General features: G+C 32.5%; 4 protein-coding genes across 5 annotated transcripts; 1 reads left to right on the forward strand and 3 right to left on the reverse strand.

The window, feature by feature from the left end:
• Window positions 1-4,937: 4,937 nt before the first annotated feature.
• On the forward strand, window positions 4,938-7,953 carry LOC109801555 (Remorin family protein). The gene is made up of 4 exons (XM_020362654.3): window positions 4,938-6,229; window positions 6,678-7,008; window positions 7,225-7,306; window positions 7,556-7,953. Exons 1-4 carry the CDS (start codon window positions 5,614-5,616, stop codon window positions 7,757-7,759), a joined length of 1,233 nt encoding a protein of 410 aa, XP_020218243.1. The 5' UTR covers window positions 4,938-5,613; the 3' UTR covers window positions 7,760-7,953.
• A 755-nt stretch (window positions 7,954-8,708) lies between these two features.
• Window positions 8,709-13,456, reverse strand: LOC109801316 (RNA-binding (RRM/RBD/RNP motifs) family protein). Of its 2 annotated transcripts, none has more exons than XM_020362358.2 (14): window positions 13,296-13,456; window positions 12,891-13,117; window positions 12,627-12,716; window positions 11,810-11,875; window positions 11,626-11,691; window positions 11,409-11,494; window positions 11,231-11,276; window positions 11,025-11,079; window positions 10,682-10,758; window positions 10,328-10,466; window positions 10,125-10,252; window positions 9,952-10,056; window positions 9,309-9,449; window positions 8,709-9,085 (listed from the first exon to the last, which is right to left on the reverse strand). In XM_020362358.2, exons 2-14 carry the CDS (start codon window positions 12,909-12,911, stop codon window positions 9,029-9,031), a joined length of 1,077 nt encoding a protein of 358 aa, XP_020217947.1. In that variant the 5' UTR covers window positions 12,912-13,117; window positions 13,296-13,456; the 3' UTR covers window positions 8,709-9,028. The 2 variants fall into 2 exon arrangements, with proteins under 2 accessions (XP_020217947.1, XP_020217948.1); XM_020362359.3 differs by having other exon boundaries at window positions 12,891-13,135; window positions 13,296-13,442.
• A 2,000-nt stretch (window positions 13,457-15,456) lies between these two features.
• Window positions 15,457-18,800, reverse strand: LOC145953264 (triacylglycerol lipase OBL1-like). Its single transcript, XM_083067166.1, has 5 exons — window positions 17,734-18,800; window positions 17,350-17,540; window positions 17,197-17,230; window positions 15,954-16,567; window positions 15,457-15,823 (listed from the first exon to the last, which is right to left on the reverse strand). The coding sequence occupies exons 1-5, from the start codon at window positions 18,059-18,061 to the stop codon at window positions 15,569-15,571; spliced, it is 1,422 nt and encodes a 473-aa protein (XP_082923292.1). The 5' UTR covers window positions 18,062-18,800; the 3' UTR covers window positions 15,457-15,568.
• A 3,879-nt stretch (window positions 18,801-22,679) lies between these two features.
• LOC145953184 (triacylglycerol lipase OBL1-like) lies at window positions 22,680-26,078 on the reverse strand. The gene is made up of 5 exons (XM_083066970.1): window positions 25,012-26,078; window positions 24,628-24,818; window positions 24,475-24,508; window positions 23,232-23,845; window positions 22,680-23,101 (listed from the first exon to the last, which is right to left on the reverse strand). Exons 1-5 carry the CDS (start codon window positions 25,337-25,339, stop codon window positions 22,847-22,849), a joined length of 1,422 nt encoding a protein of 473 aa, XP_082923096.1. The 5' UTR covers window positions 25,340-26,078; the 3' UTR covers window positions 22,680-22,846.
• Window positions 26,079-27,204: the final 1,126 nt, after the last annotated feature.

Raw genomic sequence — 27,204 nt, forward strand, 5'->3', positions numbered from 1 at the left:
GTGTATTTTATGTATATTATTATTTCGTTCCAAATTAACTACAATTTTAGCACTTAAAAATTATTTCAAAATTAATTATGTTCTCACTTTTTATATAATATTAATTGTTTTTAATTGTACCTTCATTAATTATTCAACCATCATTATTAAAAATAATGCTCTTATTGAGAGAGAGATATTATTTTAGTAAAAATGTATTAAAATTATTGTTCTTAATCTGTGTGTAAAAAAATAAAAACCTTAAAATATAGTCATTATGGGATGGAGAGAGTAGTTTAATAATATATCTATAATATACATAAAGCTTTGTCTTTATCTATATCTATTTGTACAAGGGATACATTAGTTTGTAACTGTTTTTGGTCTTCATATTTTTAGATGATTTTACCTTTAAATCTTTGAATAATAAAAAATTAATATTGGAAGTTACTTTTATTATTATCACTAAAATCATTAAACACCCATAACAACTCAAATCTTCAAATTGTTAACCACCAATTTTATTATTTAATCTCAATCCTTTTATTTTATTTTAATGTGTCTCGACTCCACTAATATATATAAAAGAAGAAGAGTTTACGATAGTTAATACAAATAATTTTTTTCACTATTTAAAGTTTAATAATTTTCAATATATATATATATATATATATATATATATATATTAATTTTATAATTTATAATTTAAAATTAATTACACATTTTAATAATTAAATATAATATATGTTAGACATTATACAGTCATACTCCTTTAATTGTTGAGAAAACTTTAAACAATGTGTTTGAATATTATACCGTTATACTCAATAATTTAATGCAATATATATGTTATATCATTGAGTCATATTCCTTTAATTTTTGAAATAATTTTAAAAGATGTACTTAGTATATTTAAACTCCATCTATCTTAAGTAAATTGTTATTTCTCCCTCTATCTAAAGTTCTCTTATGTCAATTTCTACCAATTTTTTGTAATTTTTCAAAATTTTTAATCATATCTTATTATTATTATTATATACATATATAATTGAAAATATCATATTATTGACATGAGTCCATTAGAGTCACTTTAGAAGAAAAATGATATTGAATTGAGAATTTTCTACTTGCTTTCTAAGAAATTAAGTCAAAGTTTATATTAATTTAATAAGATAGTCAATATATAATTACCTAATAGCAGATAAAAACCTCTCAACAAGTTACCCATAGTAAATAATCCAACTGCCATTTTCATCATAAAACTTGTATACTAAAATTTCATATTAATTATAATTGACAATTAATTATAATTAAATAATATCTTAATTATTATTTATTACTAATCTGATTATAATTAAAATAATTTAACACCAACAACTTTTGGCACAAATGTTACATAATAAACTTTTTCTATTATTATAAAATGCACATAACAATACTTTAAAAAACATAAATAAAATACACTTTAAAATATAAAATTAATAAAAATAAATTTTTTATTATATAAAATTTATTGTAAATTAATAATTTATAATATACTAGTTAATATTAAAAGTAATATATTAATAAATAGTAATTATATTTGCTAAATTTAATAAATATATTAATATTAATAAATAGGATATTTAATATTAGCATAATTAATTATATATAATATTTAATAAATACATCAATTAAGACTATCTAAGAAAGAAAACATATTTTTATTTTAAAATAGTATATTATATTAGTAAGTGCAATAAATAATATTATTAAGATAATTTTTTATATATTTAAAAATATTGTATTAATAACATTAAATATTATATTAATATTATTTAAAGTTGCGTTGATTTCATATGAAACGGCAATCAAATGTGAGAGAAAGAATAGGTACAATTTGCATTGAAAAGTGGAAAATGGAGGGATAAAATGGTTTTTAAACACACCTCAATGTATATAATGTTATTACGATAGTATTTGAAAAAAAAAATTCAAATATTGAAAGTGTAATTTGTCAATATTAGATTAATTTTTTAAAAAAATATAACTTAAATAATAATATCAACTAAAAAAAATGTGACTTAAATAATAATATTAACTTATGTTTAGAAATCTGAGTAACAATAAATAATTAAATTTATTGTGTAACGAGAATATATAATTTTAAAGGAGATAATAAAGCTAGGGTCGGGTGCCTCCTCCCTTTGGTACACGGATTGGTCAGGTACTGGGCTTTGGTGCGGGAGAGTCCCGTACGTTCATGTTGCGGACATCAACAAAACGGTCGCTGACTGCTGGGTTAGTGGAGTTTGGAATTTTGATAATTTGTATACTGCTCTTCCGGCAGAGCTGACTAGTTCAGTCCAACGGTTGCGGGTCGTCAATTCCTCTTTGGGAGTGGACCACTTTGGTTGGAGGGGTGATAACTCGGGTTGTTACACAGCGGCCTCTGGATATCGTTTTCTGACCCCGGGTTTGTCAACAGAGGGGGATATAGTTTGGAAGAGGGTCTGGAAGCTAATGATTCCAGAGAAGGTTAAGTTCTTCCTGTGGCAGTGTCTGCATTCAGCCCTTCCAACGAACCAGGTACGGGCTGACAAGAGGCTCTCTGAGTCCGGCGCCTGTTCGCAATGTTCTTGCCCCCATGAAACCATTTTGCATGCTCTGCGGGATTGTCCGTACTCGCGAGAGGTGCTGATGGCTGGCAGGGTCAGTACGGGGTGGTCCTTCTTGGAAAGGGATTGTTTTCAGTGGCTGAAGGGGATCATTTTGCACAAGGAGGCTATTACCCTATCCTTCACCTTGTGGTGGATCTGGCGGTTTAGGAATAACATGTTGTTCAACGGTGAGCTTTGGACGATCTCGGCGGTCCGGCGGAAGGTGACACTGTCTACGGTGGAGAACGAGGTGTTTAATGCTAAACGAGGTTTGTGGCTGGAGCAACCCCTATGGAGTCCTCCGGAGCATCCGTGGGCCAAACTTAACACGGACGGGAGTTGCTTGAGTGACATCTCTGCTATGGGGATGGGTGGAGTTATACGCGATTGGACAGGCAGGTGGCGAGGTGGTTTCTCGCGTGGAGCGTCGACTGGGGATGCGCTACGTGCTGAGCTGTTGGCTTTGGAGGATGGCTTATCACTTTGCTGGGCAAGTGGGTTTCAGAAGGTGAGTTGTGAATGTGATTGTCTGGAAGCTGTTTCGCTGTTTCAAGCTAGGTCAACGGAAAGGGCCCACTTGCACAATCATTATGATGTTATTCGCCGGATTCAGTGCATGCTAGCCTGGGACTGGGTAGTTTACATTAGCCATATCCCTCGTGACATAAATTCAGTAGCCCATACGCTTGCCAATTGGGGGGTGCGGAACACGAGTCCCATTGTATTCTGGAGGAGTCCTCCTGATTTCATCCTGTTACAGTTAGGAAGAGACTCGGTGTCTTGAGCTTTCTAGTGTTTTATGTTTCATTCTTTACCAAAAAAAAAAAGGAGATAATAAAGCAACGTATCTAAACATAAGGCAAAAGAAATGTTTATCCCATCTCAATCATTCATATATATTAATATTTGAAGTATGGAGTGCCTCTCAGCTCGTAACATTAAAATGGATCTGCAGGATTTCGGATGTAAAAATGACATACAACTCTCTCATTTACCTTATGCAGATCATGTAATAGAGTAGAACAACCATGTCTAGAGTACTATTTGTTGTTTCACCCATTTCAGTTCACAAGAGTGAAATGACATTTTCTTCTGCCTCTGATTCAGGACAGATATTTGACTTTGTGCATGCCAGGTGACATTTTCATTCACTCAATATGGCACAAAAGGTTAAGTTTCTGTCGCAAACAGGGTAAATTGCACAGTGGAACCAAGTACATGACAAGTTTCACTCATCATGTGTCACAACACCACAAACAGTAACCTGCTTCAACTATTGTTGTCGGTGAAGCTCCATGTATATACCCACAATTCATTATTCTCATCCCATTCCCTTCCAAAATATAATCAAGGAATGAAGGGTTTCTGCAACCCCAAACTTCGTGATTTGCTTAGTTACACGTTCTCTTTCAAGTGTTTGCGGATCACTGTCTTTACCACGGATAACAAAGTTAATTTTTGCACAATCAAGAAATAGGGTCGACTCTTCCTTACTAATTTTTGCACGTGGTCTTATGCTACCTTTCTGCTGACCATAATTCATATTGCTTTTAATTTGCGAAAGGAAGATATTTCTAATAACTATATGATATGACCCTCCTTTTCATTATAAGACCTTATATAATTGAATGGTTTTGATGACTAAAAACGTCATCAGACAGTAATATATTTTCCCTCTTTTTTGTTTCAACCTAAATCCTGTCGTGTTATTTCTGTAATACAAACACCTGGCTGGCCGGTGCCGTGGTGTCGTTGAAAATTGTGCATATCAATTATTATGAACTAAAAATATTTTTATAATGTTAAGATTTTTTTTCCAAAAGGAATTTCTTAAGCACTAACCAGTATCTTAAATATTAGATAAGGAACTAACAAAGAGAAGTTTTTTTTATTGAACATGATGAGAATGCTGTAATAATATTAGAAGATGGTTCTAGTTCTCATAATGTGATGAATTAAAGTTTAAATCTCAATGTTCATATTGGTGCCTTATCTATTTAAACAAGATTGTCTTCAGAATAATAAAAAGAGATGTTTTAATAAAATAATTACTTAAATTCTCTAAACACTATTATTAGGACTGTCTTAGGTTGAGGCCCACAGCACGTGCGAGCCTGTTAGGAGTTAAACAAATTTTACGGAAACCACATGACAAATGCAAGGATGTGTTTTATGCAACAGTGCACAATGTCTCACAGCTCATGTTCTCGTCCTATTCTCCTTCGTAAGATCACACCCATCGCACTCATTATTCCACCGCAATGCTAAGTTTCTTATCTCAACAGAATGGCTTCATTCATTGGTGTTGGACTTACGCGTTAAGTCTCAACCTATAATTGTCCCACACATATGTGTTGTACATATCCTTCCAATACCGATAGAAGCACAAAATGTTACTCAAACCAGTCCATCATTGCCTCTCGACAAAGATTGATGACACGATGTCATGCTTAGCAACTAAGCCAGCATTCATTAGTAGCCTGGCATTCAATTCTCTAATTTCAGCATTTGCTTTCACAGGTTAACTCACAACATCACTCGTCCCCTTCATGCCCTTGTTGCTTTTGATGTCACCCGGATTGAGCCATGCCAAGTGATTGAGCAATGAGTGGTCAAAATCTACTAAAGTTCTATTTTTGGATACTACCAACATAAAGCTCAGTGCTTCATATTTTATTTTTTAAATCCTTCGACAGTATTCTAAAATTAACAGCATTCACAGGAGATAGCTTCTGGCGTCCAGTATTATTTTAATACCAAGGAAATCGATCCTAGAAATATTATATCAACTTCCATGTCCCAGAGCAACCACTAGGCGAAGAGGTTTGATTTTTCGGTGCTTCATATACGCCTTGAAGATTAGCCTTTTCCAGCACCTATATTTTCCAACAACACAGATCATCACAACACAACTCATGTAAAAGTAGAAACAGGATTTTCCATATTTGAAGTACCAAAGTGATTCCCCAAGAGGCTTGGCAACATAAACTGACAAATGAAGAAGAGTTCTAGTTCCTCTCAGAAACTTGGTTCATTTCTTAGTCCAGGGGCACCAAACAATAGAGAGAAAAGCATAGGGAACCAAAAAGGGTGGAGCTCAGAGAGGGTGTTGCAGGCATCAAGTAGCAGCACAAGGCATGGTAGTGTGGCTAACTTGACACCCTTCAACAGTGGAAGAACAGTGCCCTCAAAATGGGATGATGCTGAGAGGTGGATTTGTAGCCCCGTTTCAGGCCATGCCAACACCAAAACTTGCTATGCACAGCTTCATCAGCGGCGTCCCAAATCAAAAAGTGGTCCAATTGTGCCTCCAGGAACAGGCTTCTACTCCAATTACTCGCCTACAATTCCGCTGCGCCAAGGTTTGGTAGTGAAAAACTTCATGATGGGTTCCCCTTTTTCAACAGGAGTGTTGGCACCCGATGCTATTTCTCTTCATCATTATTATGCACATGACGCTGTTTTTGGTCCCCGTTATGACTTTGACAGCAGTATGCAATGTTCTAGTCCTTTGCTCAATGACAACAGTGTAGCTCTCTCATCAGTGTCAAGTGCACCCGTGTGGTCAGAACTGCTATGTGATCCTGATCCATCTTCGCCTAATTCTCAAGGTATGGACTTCTTCTTCAGAGGTAGCCTAACGAAAATTACATTGCATATTCTATTTTAGATGATGTATGTGTAGTTTGAGTCCTAGTATGCTGCCATATGCTGTCATAGTGGTCTTACAGGATTACCTTCAGTAGAGAATAATTGTGGTCTAGACAAAAAAAAATGGATAAATGTTGGTGGAAACTGATCGATTACACTATAAATAGCCCGGTGTACGGGACTAGTTTTTTACTCTAGTGTACTATATTCAGATTTCAAAGCCAAACAAGATTAGAAATCATTCATAAATGAAAGGTGCGTGTCAAATACACAGATTGTTGAAAGCTGAATATGACCAAAACAATCATATAGCTTCTGCAGTTCTACCTACCGAGATCCTGATAGTATAACTATGTGTTGACATGTGAGCATCTACATATTTAAAATATTAGTTATTTTCCTTTGCAGATGAAAAACGAGATGAAACTAAGAATGAGGACGCGGCGACATCTCCTCTCTCGAAATGTGATAAAGGCACTCAAATGAACTCTACTGAGAGTGAGAATGATGCACCAAAATCCTCACCCTCTTCGATCATGGATCGACAAAATAGCGTTTCAGCCAAGTTAGTGGTCAGAGATGTGGAAGTAGACAGTGAGGCTACTATTATTAGGTGGTCTAAGAGTAAGAGCTATGTACCCAAGCTGAGCTTGCTAAATGGTAAAGACTTGAGGAAAAGTAGTAAGGAAGCCCAAGCTTCAGGTTTGGGTATTGCAGACTCAACGTTGGACAGTTCCAAGTATGTTCTGTGACTAGATACCATCTTTTTCTTTTTCTCTTCTTTTTTGGTCCAACGAGGTTGCCAATGCCATGATATAAAATGAATTTGGAAGATGCAACTATGCAAATGAATCCTGAAATCCACTGCCACGCCTCTCATTATTTTCAAGAAGACATTGCATTCATTACGTGAGTTAAAGGGATATGATGTTGTCATTGTTTTATTTTGGCGCAGGTCTCAGAGAGAGGAAGCCAAAATCGTTGCATGGGAGAGTTTGCAGAAAGCCAAGGCTGAAGCTGCTATACGAAAACTAGAGGTCTTTTAAATCATCATAACTTGTATATTGAACTTTCTTGTATGATGTGTGGCCCCATTCCAACTCAAATTCGTAAGCAAGATATTACTGCATTCATTAACAGAGGCTTCATTCCTAATCAGTAAAATTGTTGTCATGTCATGCTGCATACAAAAAAAAAAAACTCCAACTATTATTCACGGTGTATGGAATAAATATAGCCGTGGCTTTTTTTCACTTATATTTGCTGATAATGGAAGTGTTTGACAGATGAAATTGGAAAAGAAGAAATCATCATCAGTGGATAAGATTCTAAAGAAGCTGAGAAGGGCGCAGATGAAGGCTGAAAAGATGAGAAACCGAATAAGTGTACAACAGGATGAGGAGGTTTCCAAGACAGGGAAAGTATTTTCATTACACAAATATGCCCAAATATTATCACCAAGGAGCTGCTTCGGCAGTCATGCTCTATGATCAATCTCATACACACAAGAATAATCAATCATATCTCAAGTCATAGGCCATTTTTGTTTGGCCTTCTCTACATGTTAATAGTCAATTACTACTACAACTACATTGTCTTAGTGCCTTTTGATATGTTTGGCATTTTAGAGCATTCCCTGATCCAAGATTTGTTATTTATATACCCAATCGGATTGATTTCCGGATGCGTACCTTTCTTTAATTAGTCACCACTGATACAAGTACTAATCCATGCTGCTACTGATTCGGTATTACACTAGTCTAGTTGCGGGTGCTTTAAATATCCGAGCGTATTCATGACCACCGTCAACAAATTTGCATTGTAAATAATATTCAAAATTTTCATCTTTCAAACAAACAAAAAATGCACATCTTTTTATTCAATTTTATATCACATCGACAAACTCGTCAACAAGTTTATAACTGAAGGCAAGATCATTTAAAATAGACGCCAATACATCAGATAGACAAGCGTTTCCAAGGTGTAATAAAAAAGACTCGGTTACAATATTCGCGTGTATTTACTATTTAAACTCCATTTGGATGCACTTTTTCATAATCACTTACAAGGAGAAAAAACAGATTTATCATTTCTTTTACAAAGATCAACTTGTACATAAAGCTATATTGTAAAAACCTTATATTATCTTCTCCAAACATAATTTTTAAGTTAAACATAAACTAATTTTAAGTTACTTAATTTTTTTTATCTTTTATAAGTGCATATAAAAAAAATTATCCAAACAGAACTTTAAACACGTTTCCAACGTCCCTTTTTCTTTAATTTCACGACGAAACAGAAGAAAACTGCAAAAGCCCTATTTGTAGCATCTAGCTTGACGCGGTTCAAACATGCTGCAGTGCAGCTGAATGCTAATAAAATATTCAGTTGGAGCATTTTTTACGCCATGTACATATAACAGGCTAGACCACAAAAAGATGACTTAAAAAGCGTAGCCAGGTTCATTCGCTAATATAAAATGTTGGGAACATAATAACCAAGTTATTCTGGATCATACATCACCATCACCACTTCCACTGATAATACATAAGGAACAATTCGTAACATTATCATTCTAGAATATATAATATTTCCATCATTGCACTAGTACAAATGGATACGAGATATCAATATGTTCAAAGAAAAAGTATTTCTGGTTTATGATAGATGAAGTAAAATCCAAGCCATAGTTCTTAAACTTTGAACAATCATAATTAAAGAACAGCACCACAGTTGGCTGGCACCAATAAACTGTCCTACTAGTATGGTCTATACCTCCAATCTGCTCTTGATGGTCTCCCAATTCCGTAACCCCACTGCAAAATAAAATAATTAATAATCAAAATCTGAAAAAATGAAACTGGATGCTTAAAAGTTTCTGTGCAGGTGTTTACATGCTAGAAGCACCAGTACAAGTGTACAACCACCGATTAACGATGTTTTTACACTGATATATGGTCAAATTCTTGATAAATTGTCCAAATTTTCATTTCCGTTCTATTGGTCATAAAATCATTGGTATAGTATGTATATACTCACATCGTCAAAGTCTAAGCTACCATACATCCTCCCATAAGATCGCACAGGACCACCATATCCCCCAAAAGATTCCATACTGTTCATCATAAAATTCCCACTGGGCCCTGCATCATCAACAGGCGTAGCCGAATCTATTGCTACCTGCAGGTGCAAGCTGCTAATTAATCAAATCATATTAAAACCAAAGATATATAGAAATAAACCCTAAAAAATTAATCAGATCATCTTGAAATTCACAGCATGATGGTGACATGTCATAAGGCAATCAAACTTTACATGATGAATTATATAGGTCTACCCAGTAAGATATAGTGTAACGTAATTACTTTGGACAATTATGTAATATCACACAGATCTCTGTAAGTAATAACAGAAGCACAAATCCACACTTCTAAAGTTCTAATGACTCATTCTCTCCTGACTTGAAAAAACCAACTCGTTAAGCTGCTAGAATCTAGCCCGCTATTTGAATAATAACATGCTCGAACCAGGAATGGGCATAATAATGAAGAGGGAGTTAATCTCCACCTAGTAGTACCTTACACGTATCCCCTTCCACCACCACATCTATACATCTAAATTTCAATTACAGAAAAATGGACAAACAGATGAAAGTAGGGGCAGCAAATTCAAATTAAAGTACCTGATGTCCACAAATCTCATGAGACCTTCGAGAGACACGATCTGCTACACCATCTTCAGCAAAAGTAACAAATCCAAAACCTCTATGACCTGTTCTCTTCGGATCCTACCCAAAAAAATAGTCAGGTTAGCCAGCTTTCTCAACACTTGTATATACATTTTTTAATATCTTACCCTTGGAACATAAACATCTAATATCCGGCCAAATCTTCCAAAATATTGGCGAAGATCCTCAGCAGTTGCCTCTGGGGGAAGACGGCCAACAAAAATCTTTTTACTAGTTCTCCGAGCGGGCTCTCCCCCTAATTCACAGATAGGGTAGTCAGTATGGAGAAACATAAATCATTTTAATTGAACAATGGTGCTTGCATGCTTACGTCCATAAATTGGGCCAGGATGGTCATACAAAGTAGGAGCACCAAGTGCTGCATATCTAGTGGCTGCAGAAATATAAGCATTGTATGCACCATATCCTCCTCCTTGTGGCATTCTGCCAATTGGCTTAAAGTCATCATCCTGAAAAAAGGAATATACAATCATATTTCATTAAAAGGATATGGAGAAATATAAATAACCAAATATCCTTTAATCATTAAACATTGGACTAGTGTAGTAATTACTAATATGATTTAGTTAATTTGATTAAAAAAAGTCTTGGCTGCACATGACGTATTACTCTGCAATTTCCAGAAACTATTCTTCAGTAAAATGACAAGCTATAAAACCCTTACCTTGGGTGTAGCTCGATCAACCACCACAGCAGAACCTCCCAGTTCATGGGTTTCTGACATCAAATTCTCCACAGAATCTGAAAGAGATAATAACATCATCCTTACAGTGATTGAGACATCCTTTCCAAAAATAAATTTAAGAAGTCCAGGAACCAAAAAAAAGTGAATCAAAATAGTGCAAGTAGCAGGTACAATCAAAATTTCACTTTTCCAAGTGATGACCAATATCCCAAATGACTACAGAAGTAGATAAATTTAATGAAACATAACATGATAAATCCCACACACTTTAAGACATGCAGAAACCTAATATTAGAGCACAAAGGCTACATAGATGGCCTACCTGCACTTGCAAAAGTAATGAAACCAATTCCACGATGCATTTTGGACCCTTGATCCTGTTGTGAAAATGGTAAATTACTCATAATTAATAGAATAGTATAGCATGCATAAGTCTTCAGTTCATTTGTACAACTATAAATATGAATTCAACTGTGTGCATACAAACTGCATTTAAATTTTGCATAACAATCATAGGGAGGAAAGTACCTTTGGCATGTACAAATCTGTTATATCACCATATTTCTCAAAATGACTGCAAGAAAAGAAAAAAATAAGAAAGGTCGTGAGACCATCATACATATTTGGTATAAGAAAATATTACTTTAAAAAACACTCATTGATGTGGATTATTATAATGAAGATATTACATACTCATAAGTCATACCTTCGAAAAGTAGCTTCTGTTACTGATTGTGGAATCCTGGCTACAAATATTCTAGTAACTTTTTTGACTGGTGCCCTCATTTCCTCCTTTAATATGAAAGCATTACAATAATCAGTAGTACAGTCATAGTAAATGGGTATATTATATTCTGTAACAAAAAGTAAACCAGCCATGAAGCAGATCGGATTTCAGTTTCAAACAAAAATTTGGTTATAACCTTTGGTGTGGCTACTTTGACTTCCAGCGTCCTATTACCAAGAATATGTTCACTTGATAATACTTCCTGCAGCCAGAAAGTCATCCAAATCATGATATAGCATGTAGATATGATATGGGGGTGTATTATCAAATGAGGGCATGAGATGAGAGGAACTAATCTTCATCCAACTATAAGCAATTACCTTAGCATCATCCACAGAAGCAAATGTGACATATCCAAAACCACGAGACCGTCCAGTTGACCGCTCCTAAAATAAATAATGTGGATTAAAATGTGCCTCCGGGAAACTTAATAGTAAAGGGACAATCTAACTTGACCCTGTACAAGACAATTATATTTCACTTTCACCAGTAGTCATAAAACATAACCAGCCATAAAATCTAATCAGCTTGATAATTCTTCTATTCTGTGCTTGTGGCACCAAGAACAGGCATGTTACTTCCCTCTCCAATCTTGGGATAAATAAGCCATGAATAATGAGTTATAAAGATTGTGCAGGCCTACAGGGCATTCCTTGATATGAGGCAATGAGGGGAACAAGAAGGAATAAGTGACCAAAACCCTTTGTTTGATATCAAATTTTGACATTCAAGGAACACTTTGATGTATCTTAGTATTTATTATCAGAAAACTAAAATGGTTGTATGAAGGACCAAAATGGATGTTCTCTCTAAATAAATGGATTAATATTACTGAATCTTTGAGCTTAAGTACATGGCTGTTGGACCAACATAAACATCTTCAAGAGCATAAGGAACTCACCCTTTGCCCTTCTTAATTTCTCTTCTTGAACAATTACAAGTGGCAAATACTTCTAATTAAATTCAATGCAAATAGGAGTACAGAAAGGAGTAAGCAAAATTACAATCGGATAATTGAAACTTACATAATACATATAAAAAATAAATACATAATTATTACATTTGTTATTGAAATGGTAGACAAATATCAATAGACCATGGCAACGCAGAACAGAAATATGGAAAGCAACAGCTAACCTTCATGACAATGCAATCTTCAAGCTCACCAAACTTGCTCATATACTCTCTTAATCCCTCCGTATCGACATCCCACGGAATGCCCAAAACCTAAGGTGCAATTTTATGAACAAGAATTATTACTACCCAAAAAGAACAAAAACGTACTGCAGCTTAGCAACGAAAAACAAAACCAAGCGATGTTAAAATTAAGGATAATGCAATGGACAACAAAACGTATGAACAAGGGAATAAAGATAAACAAATTGAATATGCATAACTAACCACAAGCTTTCGCTGCTCCATCGTAAACTTCAACAAAACGCAATGAAAGGGAATGAAACGCTGCAGAGGCGAAAATCCCTATCCACCGCTCTGAGAACGAAAATAAAAAGATGAAGAAAAAAAAATGTATCCGCCTCCTTCTCCTCCTCTTCTGGGGGTAATGGAATCTCTCAGCAGAGCACTCAGCGTCCTCACCTCTCTCTCCCTAAAAATCTCACACTCGTCGCCTGCACATAACAAGCACACTTCTTTCTCACACACAATTATCGTCGTCATCATCATCATCATCATCATCATCATCATATACCAAATGAAAATCAGCTTTGGGGGTTGGAGTTCTACTCTAACACAACACAAAATTGATTAAAAATTGAAAGAAATTCGGTGAATTAGGCGCTCACTGACCTTGTAGAATACGAAATTGAAAACCCTAAATCGAAGATCTCGCTCGCTCTCCCTATCTCTCTTCCTCTCTCTCGCTCGCTCGCTCGCTCCTGCCGCCTCTCCTTTCACATTTAGCGGGCCATCATAATCATTAACATGCCCACTTCGCATCTTTCAATTGGGCTTGGCCGAACCCGTGGACCGGGTTTAGCTTAGTTAACATTTTTTTTAAACTATTATTATGACATTGATAACTTTTTCTTTCTTGGTGGTGAAGAAAAAAAATCTTTAAAACTATACTACCTTGTCCTTGTAACAAAATATTTATGATATACGATGTTTAAATCTTTAAGATCTTATTCTCTTCTTACTATTTTTTGTTACAAAAAAGTATATCTAACTCTATTTGACATTAATACATAAGCGTTTTTGCTATTGTAGTATTGTCACTTATTCGAAAAGTACGGAAGGATTGAATATTATAAATATATAGAACAAAACTAAATTTACAAAGACTGAAATACAAAAAGAAAATTAATTTATAGGGAAAATATTTAACCAATTATTAATTATATAAATTACTACAATCAAAAATTGACAAAAAAATCCTATTTGAAAAATTAAAATATAGTTAAATATTTAAATAAAATATCAATAAATTAAAGTATTTTTAGAAAATAATTAATATTTTCATTCTAAAAATAAATATTTACAATAAATTAAAATTAACATATAATGTGTGATAAGAAAAAATTAAATACTTTTTAATTTAGTCTCTATAACTAAATTGTACTTTTTAATTGTAAAAAGAATTGTTATATGCAATCTATAATTTTAGTCTCTATTTTTTAATTTTTTATTTTATAAAATATGCAACTTGATTTTCTCATTGTAATATTTATTTATTAATTATTAAAATTATAATATTAATCAAATTTTAATTAAATAAATGACATGTCAATTAATATTTACAAATATTTATAATAAATTTCACTTTTAATTTCATATTTTTATCTTATAAAAATAGTAAAATGAGATGAAAAATGAGTTAAAAATAAAAAATTAAAATTACAATTAAACCTATATATTATAAACTATTAATTGTCATATCGTTTAATCAATATCCGATATTATTTAATGTTACAATTTTAATAATTAATTGGCGAGACTTTAAAAGAACTAAAATTACAGATTTTAAAAAATTAAAATTAAAATTGTAGAATTAAGAATTAGGTAACAAAAATTATTGATTATATATATTATAAGAGAGTGTAATTAATTAACTTTTAATTTATTAGGAAAACTCCTTTTAATTGCATTTTATTTATGAAAATAAGAATATTTATTGTAAAAATCAAATTTTCAACTTATTTTTAATATTAACTTTAAAAAATATTTTTTTAAAAAAACTTAAGCTATACAAACTCGCGTTGATTATTGCAATCAAGATCCAAAACGTTGTGTCAAAATATGATTTTCTCCGTGCCAAATTGCATGTGCTCGGTAATATTAACTTATAAGTTAACTTAAAATTTATAAATTATAAATTAGGAATTGAAAAATTAAAAACTTACAAGTTAACTGATTAAATTAAAAGTATATAATAAAATTAATTAATAAACTTACATATTTATATAAAATGACATGTTAATTTATTCAATAATAAGAGTGAAACTACTAGGGTTAGCCTAGTGGTGGCGAGAGGAGAGGTCGAGTAGTTAGAAGCATGAGGACCTAGGTTCAATTTTCATTGCGGTCATCTTTATAATATTTCCTATCTTCACAAAAAAATTCAATAATAAGAGTGAGAGAATAATTGATATCTAGATAAAATGATTTCTAAAATTAAAATGATAAAAGTGATTTAAAGTAAATTAATAAAGATAAAAAAAGGAAAGAGAAAAAAACTAATACACAAATTATAAACTACTTTAATTAATTTATAAAAATAAATTATAAAACTTTAAAATAAGTTTGTATACACTCATACCAATTTCCAAACAAATTTATTTTAATTACACTTACTTTTAAGCCGGTAAAATAAACTTACAAAATTTATAGTATGTGCAGCCAAACACACTCTACAACAAACAGAAAAAGGGGCATGAAAAATCCGAAAGATAAGAAAGATCCAAATATAGAGTAATATTAATTATTTAGCAATTTTGGTCGTTTCGAGACATAATAAAATAAACAGCTGCACACTGATCTCATTAATTATGATAACTCCATGCACCAAATTAACCTAAAGCTAGCAAGCTTATTACTACTATGAAATAACTCACACGAACTCATCAATCTGCTTTAAAATGTTTTTCAATTGATCCCAGAAGAGTGGAATTAATATAATCTTGGGGACCATGAGCAGGTATGCCAGGAATAAGTAAACCAAACAACCTGAAACCGAACAGAAACCATCCTTCTCTATAGAGAGGTCCATTTATGTACGCAATCGTAAAGCTCCTTATTATTTCCAAAATAGCATTGAACATCATGGGTATCACGCTCCATGGCGAGAAATAGTTTTTATTGGGCTCTTCATCCAGAACCTGTAACAAAATTAAATTAAATAATAAGTAAACCAACTTATATATTATTCAGCACAAATATAGTTTATATTCTTTTCAACATATATTTTATATATTATTATGGAGTGAAATTAATCCACTTCACACGTACCCTGAGTTCATAACGCCTGTTAAAGAAAAGACAGACCCCGAAGTGCTTGAAGAGCAAGCCCTTATCGTCGTAGGGCAACCTCGGAACTATGTCGTTGCAATAAACAAACCTGCAATACATGATAGAATTTTCCCTCAGTTTTTGTCTCATGAACTCTGCATATGCTTCATCTCCAACTCTTGGTTGTCCAAACGTGTAGATTCCTTCCAACCTCTCAATCAGCAACTTGTCATCATGCAAGAACATGATGGTGGGATAGAGGATTGCGAGTGCTCCACCCAAACTATGACCCGTAAGTATAAACTTTGCATTCGGATTTTCGCTCAAACCTTTCCTTAAAATGTCCCTAACAACGTAGTAGGCTAAGGGGGGAACACTTTCGTCCCACTGAATCTCCTTAGGCCACCCCACATTCCTTTGTAGCCCTAAGGCTTTCATAAAGCCACCATGCATTTTTCCAATGCCGGGAATCCCATACCACGAGATGTCAAGGTCAGTGCACCATGCATCTGCATCAAAGGGTTCCGTTCCTCGGAAAGCCACCACGTAAGTGTCGCGCTCCTCATGCTTGTCCAAGAGAACCAAGAGTTGAGTCATCGCCTTTTCTTGAAAATCTGCCATGTGCATCAGGTTCAAAACCAAAATTAATATTCATCATCGTTCAATCAAGAGTAAAATGTATTTCAGGTCTTTTTAACTTTAAAAACTTTTTTCTTTAACTTTTACAATTTTATTATCTAAATATTTTAATTTGCATATTTTATATAAAAAAAATCTAAACCTACTGATACATTTTATTATTATGTTAAATGGTGATATGACAATATTAATTAATAATCGACTTAATTAATATGTTACACATATGTCATATTATTAGTTTATATCAATAATTAATATATCACATCAATAATCATTAATAATGTTAAAACTAATTATTAAAATAAAAAAAATTATAAAGTTTTTATAATTTTAATTATAAAATATGTAAATTTAAAATTTGAGCTGCTCAATTTGCAAAAATTATAAAATATAAATATAAAAAGTATAATTGAACTTATTTCTCATAATATTGGGTATCTTTCTCGCACTAAAATTTGTCTGTATTAGAGAGAATACACTTTCACTTTGACTAATAATAACATACGGTTAACATTTTTAACACTTTCAACTATTCACCGAACCTTAGGAACTTATAATTTATATATGAACACGTGCAGATAGGTTGGTTATTTTTAAATCTCACCATTCCAGCAGTCATAAAATCCCACGAATTGCATCTGTAAGAGGACACAGGTGTGAAAACAAAACTAATTAGGGAGGCATAATGGAAAGAAATTGATTAAACTGAGAGAAGAGTGAAAGGTGAAGACAAAATAAGTTAGTTTTTGAATTCTACCTTCCATTGATTTGTAATTAGATCTTTAAGGTAAGCTGCATTCTCATAGGATACTTTTGAAGCCATCATAGCTATTGAAGCATAGTACCTGCTGTCTTCGCGCTTGATAGCATCCAACTTTACTCGCACGTCCAAATTTCCAATACAAGACAAATAATTTGGTGCATCACGTTTCGGGATCACCAGGTTACCTGTTTTTTTTATTATATATATATTAATCGATTAATTTATGAGATTGGATACGAAATGAATGATTTTTTAAAATATTTTTCTTATGATTATGTTGGATTGGATTTTGAGTGAGGTATGTATATAGAAGCAAAGTGTTAAAAAAGAAGAAGTAAGATGTACGTATATGTGTTGGAAGAAAAGAAAGGTAATTACATGTGAGAAAGTTAATGAATATTCTGAAGAAGCCACCGTTGAGGAGAAGGAGGTTGATGAGGAGCTCAATGCAAGAGCCGAAAAAGGCAAGTGGCTTAGCGACGTACATGAGAAACTTCTGCAGTACGACAGACACAAATATGAGCCATCTGTGGCGGAAGCTTCCCTCAACAGCCCCCTCTGCGTCACACTCCACGAATCTTCGATTTCCCAACTTTCGGGAAAATAGGACACCTAATAGATCAAAGAAATCAGCGTCTTCTGGGTTCAACAACATATAACTCTCTGCGAACTCCTTGCTGCAACCGCTCTTCCTTTTTGATGCCATGCTCGATAATAGAAGAAGACCAAGGAATTAACAATACCCATAAGGCTATTAATGCTACGTGCCAGTTTATATAAGAGGGTTTTGGTGCCACTTGATGAAATAAGATGTTACACGTGTATTTAATAACCTAAGTCATAGTTAACTCTCTGATAACCGGTCAAGGGGCAATTCTAGAATTTCACTGAATCTCCAAACCTGGTTAGGGCCAGCGGTTGACGGGAAGATTAGAGTTATGATTAAGAAATCATGTAGGACAGTAGGAGTTGCAGGAGCCGTCGGTGCAGGCAGCAGAGCAGTTGAGCTGAGGGGGGATTGGATCCCCTGGTGGGCTTTGTCGGTGGTGACGTAGGTGTTGGACAGGAGAGGTGTGGGTTGGATGACGAGGCGTTGGGCTTTGGGGTTGATGGCGAGGCGTTGTTGAGCGTGTCCAAGAGGACGCTCTTGCTGTTGCTGCACCTGATTTTGTAGAAGGGGTCACTGCATGAGGGGAACGACACCATTGTGTTGCCACATGACCTGACCTCACGTGAGTCGCGCGTGAGAGGTGTCGGTGGGAGGATGAGGCTCGCCGTGGAAGTCATTGGGTTGTACTGCGGATGTCGTCACGGTCGCCTACACCAACACCCCCTCTGCTGCACTTACTGCACTAAGTTTGGAAATTCAGTAAAATTCCACAATTGTTCCTTGACCGATTATGTCAGAATTCACTATAACTCGACTATTAAACACACGTGTTAGCGTCTCATTTCCTAATAACAAAAGGGACACTAAAACCCTCTCATATATTATACGTACACTTCTCCTGTGCAATTATTGATTGGATGATGTCTTCTTATCTTTTATTTTTTTAATTTCCTATTGTATACTTCCAACTTAAACTCTAATAATTTATGTCCATCATTACTCAAAATATTTTATTTTATTGCAGTATACATGTTGTATAAATGTTTGATTTTGTTTGTATTTTATCAATTATTTTTGTTATATTTTTTTTAACGGATAACAACAAAGAAAACATTTCCTAATAATTCTATATTTTTAATTAATAGTATAAAAATATTGATTGTATCGTTGATATGTAATATATTATGTATTTTTTGTGAGATATGTTTAACAACTAGTATCTTTTTAACGTGATTTTTTTATGTTACTATATGTTTGATTTCATATCAAACATGTTTATAATTAATTTCATTGCATATTATAAAATTATTAGAATCATGATTGTTATAAGTTTGATTATCAGTAAAATTGATTTTAAAATATAAAAATTTATATTTATTTGAAAACAACTATTTATACTGTCTCCAAACAAAATCTATTTTAAAATTTTATTTACATAAATTTATAATTATACACTTAAAATGAATTTTAATAATAAATTTTTTAACAACATTCTATATATAAAAATATATATATATATATATATATATATATATATATATATATCTGAATCATCCAAATAAAAATCATATTACTTTTTACTCAAATTTACTCATGCATTTCTGAAAATTAACAAAATCAATTGTATCATCAAAAGTTGTGGTTTAACTTATACTTATTCCACTCCTCGATGGCACTGATGAAAGGACAAGTAACAAGCCAATAATTTATTCCTTGCGAGAGTCACATGGTTTCGTGCTTAAACTATTTTTTTAAAACGAGTAAACAGTACAAAACAAAATCACATAATGTTTGATAAGACTGAAATTGTAATTTAAGAAACTTTTGATGGGACGTCGAGCTTGATTACTCTTTCTTCTTCTGATTTAAATTATCCGATATTACATCAGATGACAGCTTGTTCATGCAAAACAATTTGGATCCTCTCCTATTTAAATGCAGCAAGACAAAAAAATAAAAAAGAGAAAAGGAGAAAGAAAAAGAGAAGTGTGAGATTAAAATTACAAAGAAAAAGATAGAATAAAAGAGAGAAAAAACTGAAGGGAGATGATGCTATCATGCGAAGAGTTTAGTTTTTTTTAACAAAATGAAAAGTTATTAAACTCAGAGCAGTAATGTGTGAAACTATATATATGACAAGATTTATTTAGTAATGTGTGAACACTTTTTGCTTGAAAGGAAACCACTTTATTACACAAAGAAAAAAATAGTGACTTCATACCTCTTAATATTTATTTTAAAAATAATTAAATAAAAGATAATAGAGTGGATGATTATTAAAAGAAAATATTAATTATTTAAAAAAATTAAAATAATTAAAATGTGTAATAGTTCAATAATTGTGAAAACTAAAATAACTATACTAAATAGTTTTTTTTTTATTAATATAAATGACTGATACGAATGTTCTGGTGTTCCATTGCAATGAAAGTTGCTATTTTTTTTTCTATGTACCAAAAATATTTCTCAATTGAAGTAAATGTTGTTACTCATAGGAAAAATCTTTTTTATCTACTGTTCCGGCCAAAGGGTGGACTAGGATTTTTTCCTAGATCGTGCCTTAAAGCCAGAGCATTCAAAAGTATAATCTGCCTTCTCAACTCTAGGGTTTTTGGCTTTATAGTTTCTTGCTGACGGGTCTCCTGGGCCCCGAGAATGTAGGGATTTCTTCAACCGTCTAATCTAGAGAATATTTTCTCATTAAAGATGAGATTTTGTCCCTGATATCGGATCAGTATCTATGTGAGAGGGTCAGATCGGATTTTGGCCGAGTTGGAGCACACAAGTCGGATTCTGACCGAGTGCACCCATGTAGAGGGGTCAGATCGAATTTTGGCCGAGTTGGTAGTCGGATTATGGTCGAGGGGGTAGTCGGGTTATGGCCGAGCTAATTTGCGGCGAGCCACCACTCGGGCGTTAACCGAGTGACCAATCAAGAAAGAGCCGACCGAGAGCCAAGTCGGCTTACCACCAGAGAGGATGTAGGATCGTGCCCCGATTGGGATCGAAACCCGTTAGTCGGAGAATGACCGCTACGTTACATCTACTAATTATGTTAGATTTTGTGACGGACATTGTTATTCAGGACTTGGCAGAGACAGTCAATTAAGTTATTGCTATAGAACCCTTTCAAACTTTTTTTTTTTAATTATATATTATCTAGAAAAATAAGTTTAAATTAAATTATTAGATTAAACACTTTAATTATTTGTAGTTAACTTGTTAATAAGATTATACAATTTAAGAACGTGTATATGCATAAATGTTTAAATAAATTGAAAAGCAAGTAATTCATTTAAAAAAATTATAAGAAAAATTAGTTTATATTTTTTTTGAATTAAAATAAAATAAAATTGACATTAAAATGAAATGAACATAGCTATTAAACTCTATGAATATAATATGACTTGTATAAAAGTATTTTGATGAAAATAAAAGGGGTAAAATCAAATATTTATTTAAATATTAATACTTTAATTTTAATCAAAATATTTTATTTTTGTTATTTTGTACATATACTGAATCAATTTATATTCATATACTCGAGGCTTATTTGTATAAATATTAAAATATGAAACCAATTTTAATCATATTAATTATTAATTAATTTTGATTTTCTCATTGTAATATTTATTTATTAATTATTAAAATTGTAATATTAATCAAATTTTAATTAAATAAATGACATGTCAATTAATATTTAAAAATATTTATAATAAATTTCACTTTTAATTTCATATTTTTATCTTATAAAAATAGTAAAATGAGATGAAAAATTAGTTAAAAATAAAAAATTAAAATTACAATTAAACCTATATATTATAAAATATTAATTATCATATCATTTAATAATATCCGATATTAATCAATGTTACAATTTTAATAATTAATTGGCGAGACTTTAAAAGAACTAAAATTACAGATTTTATAAAATGAAAACTAAAATTGTAGAATTAAAAATTAAGACAAAAATTATTGATTATATATATTATAAGAGAGTGTAATTTAACTTTTAATTCATTGGAAAAACTCCTTTTAATTGCATTTTATTTATGAAAATAAAAATATTTATTGTAAAAAACAAATTTTCAACTTATTTTTAATATTGACTTTAAAAAACATTTTTTTTTAAAAACCTAAGCCATACAAACTCGCGTTGATTATTGCAATCAAGATCCAAAACGTTGTGTCAAAATATAATTTTCTCTGTGTCAAATTGAGTGTGTTCGGTAATATTAACTTATAAGTTAACTTAAAATTTATAAATTATAAATTAGGAATTGAAAAATTAAAAACTTACAGGTTAACTTATTAAATTAAAAATATATAATAAAATTAACTAATAAACTTACATATTGATATAAAATGACATGTTAATTTACTCAATAATAAGAGTGGGAGAATAATTAATATCTAGATAAAATGATTTATAAAATTAAAATGATAAAAGTGATTTAAAGTAAATTAATAAAGAGAAAAAATGGAAAGAGAAAAAAAACTAATACACATAAATTATAAACTACTTTAATTAATTTATAAAAATAAATTATAAAACTTTAAAATAAGTTTGTATACACTCATACCAATTACCAAACAAATTTATTTTAATTACACTTACTTTTAAGCCGGTAAAATAAACTTACAAAATTTATAGTATGTGCAGCCAAACACACTCTACAACAAACAGAAAAAGGGGCATGAAAAATCCGAAAGATAAGAAAGATCCAAATAGAGTAATATTATTTAGCAATTTTGGTCGTTTCGAGACATAATAAAATAAACAGCTGCACACTGATCTCATTAATTATGATAACTCCATGCACCAAATTAACCTAAAGCTAGCAAGCTTATTACTACTATGAAATAACTCACACGAACTCATCAATCTGCTTTAAAATGTTTTTCAATTGATCCCAGAAGAGTGGAATTAATATAATCTTGGGGACCATGAGCAGGTATGCCAGGAATAAGTAAACCAAACAACCTGAAACCGAACAGAAACCATCCTTCTCTATAGAGAGGTCCATTTATGTACGCAATCGTAAAGCTCCTTATTATTTCCAAAATAGCATTGAACATCATGGGTATCACGCTCCATGGCGAGAAATAGTTTTTATTGGGCTCTTCATCCAGAACCTGTAACAAAATTAAATTAAATAATAAGTAAACCAACTTATATATTATTCAGCACAAATATAGTTTATATTCTTTTCAACATATATTTTATATATTATTATGGAGTGAAATTAATCCACTTCACACGTACCCTGAGTTCATAACGCCTGTTAAAGAAAAGACAGACCCCGAAGTGCTTGAAGAGCAAGCCCTTATCGTCGTAGGGCAACCTCGGAACTATGTCGTTGCAATAAACAAACCTGCAATACATGATAGAATTTTCCCTCAGTTTTTGTCTCATGAACTCTGCATATGCTTCATCTCCAACTCTTGGTTGTCCAAACGTGTAGATTCCTTCCAACCTCTCAATCAGCAACTTGTCATCATGCAAGAACATGATGGTGGGATAGAGGATTGCGAGTGCTCCACCCAAACTATGACCCGTAAGTATAAACTTTGCATTCGGATTTTCGCTCAAACCTTTCCTTAAAATGTCCCTAACAACGTAGTAGGCTAAGGGGGGAACACTTTCGTCCCACTGAATCTCCTTAGGCCACCCCACATTCCTTTGTAGCCCTAAGGCTTTCATAAAGCCACCATGCATTTTTCCAATGCCGGGAATCCCATACCACGAGATGTCAAGGTCAGTGCACCATGCATCTGCATCAAAGGGTTCCGTTCCTCGGAAAGCCACCACGTAAGTGTCGCGCTCCTCATGCTTGTCCAAGAGAACCAAGAGTTGAGTCATCGCCTTTTCTTGAAAATCTGCCATGTGCATCAGGTTCAAAACCAAAATTAATATTCATCATCGTTCAATCAAGAGTAAAATGTATTTCAGGTCTTTTTAACTTTAAAAACTTTTTTCTTTAACTTTTACAATTTTATTATCTAAATATTTTAATTTGCATATTTTATATAAAAAAAATCTAAACCTACTGATACATTTTATTATTATGTTAAATGGTGATATGACAATATTAATTAATAATCGACTTAATTAATATGTTACACATATGTCATATTATTAGTTTATATCAATAATTAATATATCACATCAATAATCATTAATAATGTTAAAACTAATTATTAAAATAAAAAAAATTATAAAGTTTTTATAATTTTAATTATAAAATATGTAAATTTAAAATTTGAGCTGCTCAATTTGCAAAAATTATAAAATATAAATATAAAAAGTATAATTGAACTTATTTCTCATAATATTGGGTATCTTTCTCGCACTAAAATTTGTCTGTATTAGAGAGAATACACTTTCACTTTGACTAATAATAACATACGGTTAACATTTTTAACACTTTCAACTATTCACCGAACCTTAGGAACTTATAATTTATATATGAACACGTGCAGATAGGTTGGTTATTTTTAAATCTCACCATTCCAGCAGTCATAAAATCCCACGAATTGCATCTGTAAGAGGACACAGGTGTGAAAACAAAACTAATTAGGGAGGCATAATGGAAAGAAATTGATTAAACTGAGAGAAGAGTGAAAGGTGAAGACAAAATAAGTTAGTTTTTGAATTCTACCTTCCATTGATTTGTAATTAGATCTTTAAGGTAAGCTGCATTCTCATAGGATACTTTTGAAGCCATCATAGCTATTGAAGCATAGTACCTGCTGTCTTCGCGCTTGATAGCATCCAACTTTACTCGCACGTCCAAATTTCCAATACAAGACAAATAATTTGGTGCATCACGTTTCGGGATCACCAGGTTACCTGTTTTTTTTATTATATATATATTAATCGATTAATTTATGAGATTGGATACGAAATGAATGATTTTTTAAAATATTTTTCTTATGATTATGTTGGATTGGATTTTGAGTGAGGTATGTATATAGAAGCAAAGTGTTAAAAAAGAAGAAGTAAGATGTACGTATATGTGTTGGAAGAAAAGAAAGGTAATTACATGTGAGAAAGTTAATGAATATTCTGAAGAAGCCACCGTTGAGGAGAAGGAGGTTGATGAGGAGCTCAATGCAAGAGCCGAAAAAGGCAAGTGGCTTAGCGACGTACATGAGAAACTTCTGCAGTACGACAGACACAAATATGAGCCATCTGTGGCGGAAGCTTCCCTCAACAGCCCCCTCTGCGTCACACTCCACGAATCTTCGATTTCCCAACTTTCGGGAAAATAGGACACCTAATAGATCAAAGAAATCAGCGTCTTCTGGGTTCAACAACATATAACTCTCTGCGAACTCCTTGCTGCAACCGCTCTTCCTTTTTGATGCCATGCTCGATAATAGAAGAAGACCAAGGAATTAACAATACCCATAAGGCTATTAATGCTACGTGCCAGTTTATATAAGAGGGTTTTGGTGCCACTTGATGAAATAAGATGTTACACGTGTATTTAATAACCTAAGTCATAGTTAACTCTCTGATAACCGGTCAAGGGGCAATTCTAGAATTTCACTGAATCTCCAAACCTGGTTAGGGCCAGCGGTTGACGGGAAGATTAGAGTTATGATTAAGAAATCATGTAGGACAGTAGGAGTTGCAGGAGCCGTCGGTGCAGGCAGCAGAGCAGTTGAGCTGAGGGGGGATTGGATCCCCTGGTGGGCTTTGTCGGTGGTGACGTAGGTGTTGGACAGGAGAGGTGTGGGTTGGATGACGAGGCGTTGGGCTTTGGGGTTGATGGCGAGGCGTTGTTGAGCGTGTCCAAGAGGACGCTCTTGCTGTTGCTGCACCTGATTTTGTAGAAGGGGTCACTGCATGAGGGGAACGACACCATTGTGTTGCCACATGACCTGACCTCACGTGAGTCGCGCGTGAGAGGTGTCGGTGGGAGGATGAGGCTCGCCGTGGAAGTCATTGGGTTGTACTGCGGATGTCGTCACGGTCGCCTACACCAACACCCCCTCTGCTGCACTTACTGCACTAAGTTTGGAAATTCAGTAAAATTCCACAATTGTTCCTTGACCGATTATGTCAGAATTCACTATAACTCGACTATTAAACACACGTGTTAGCGTCTCATTTCCTAATAACAAAAGGGACACTAAAACCCTCTCATATATTATACGTACACTTCTCCTGTGCAATTATTGATTGGATGATGTCTTCTTATCTTTTATTTTTTTAATTTCCTATTGTATACTTCCAACTTAAACTCTAATAATTTATGTCCATCATTACTCAAAATATTTTATTTTATTGCAGTATACATGTTGTATAAATGTTTGATTTTGTTTGTATTTTATCAATTATTTTTGTTATATTTTTTTTAACGGATAACAACAAAGAAAACATTTCCTAATAATTCTATATTTTTAATTAATAGTATAAAAATATTGATTGTATCGTTGATATGTAATATATTATGTATTTTTTGTGAGATATGTTTAACAACTAGTATCTTTTTAACGTGATTTTTTTATGTTACTATATGTTTGATTTCATATCAAACATGTTTATAATTAATTTCATTGCATATTATAAAATTATTAGAATCATGATTGTTATAAGTTTGATTATCAGTAAAATTGATTTTAAAATATAAAAATTTATATTTATTTGAAAACAACTATTTATACTGTCTCCAAACAAAATCTATTTTAAAATTTTATTTACATAAATTTATAATTATACACTTAAAATGAATTTTAATAATAAATTTTTTAACAACATTCTATATATAAAAATATATATATATATATATATATATATATATATATATATATATATATCTGAATCATCCAAATAAAAATCATATTACTTTTTACTCAAATTTACTCATGCATTTCTGAAAATTAACAAAATCAATTGTATCATCAAAAGTTGTGGTTTAACTTATACTTATTCCACTCCTCGATGGCACTGATGAAAGGACAAGTAACAAGCCAATAATTTATTCCTTGCGAGAGTCACATGGTTTCGTGCTTAAACTATTTTTTTAAAACGAGTAAACAGTACAAAACAAAATCACATAATGTTTGATAAGACTGAAATTGTAATTTAAGAAACTTTTGATGGGACGTCGAGCTTGATTACTCTTTCTTCTTCTGATTTAAATTATCCGATATTACATCAGATGACAGCTTGTTCATGCAAAACAATTTGGATCCTCTCCTATTTAAATGCAGCAAGACAAAAAAAT

This window comes from Cajanus cajan, chromosome 11 (assembly GCF_000230855.2).
Source record: "Cajanus cajan strain Asha chromosome 11, NIPB_CcT2T_4, whole genome shotgun sequence".
Classification (NCBI taxonomy): Eukaryota; Viridiplantae; Streptophyta; class Magnoliopsida; order Fabales; family Fabaceae; genus Cajanus; species Cajanus cajan.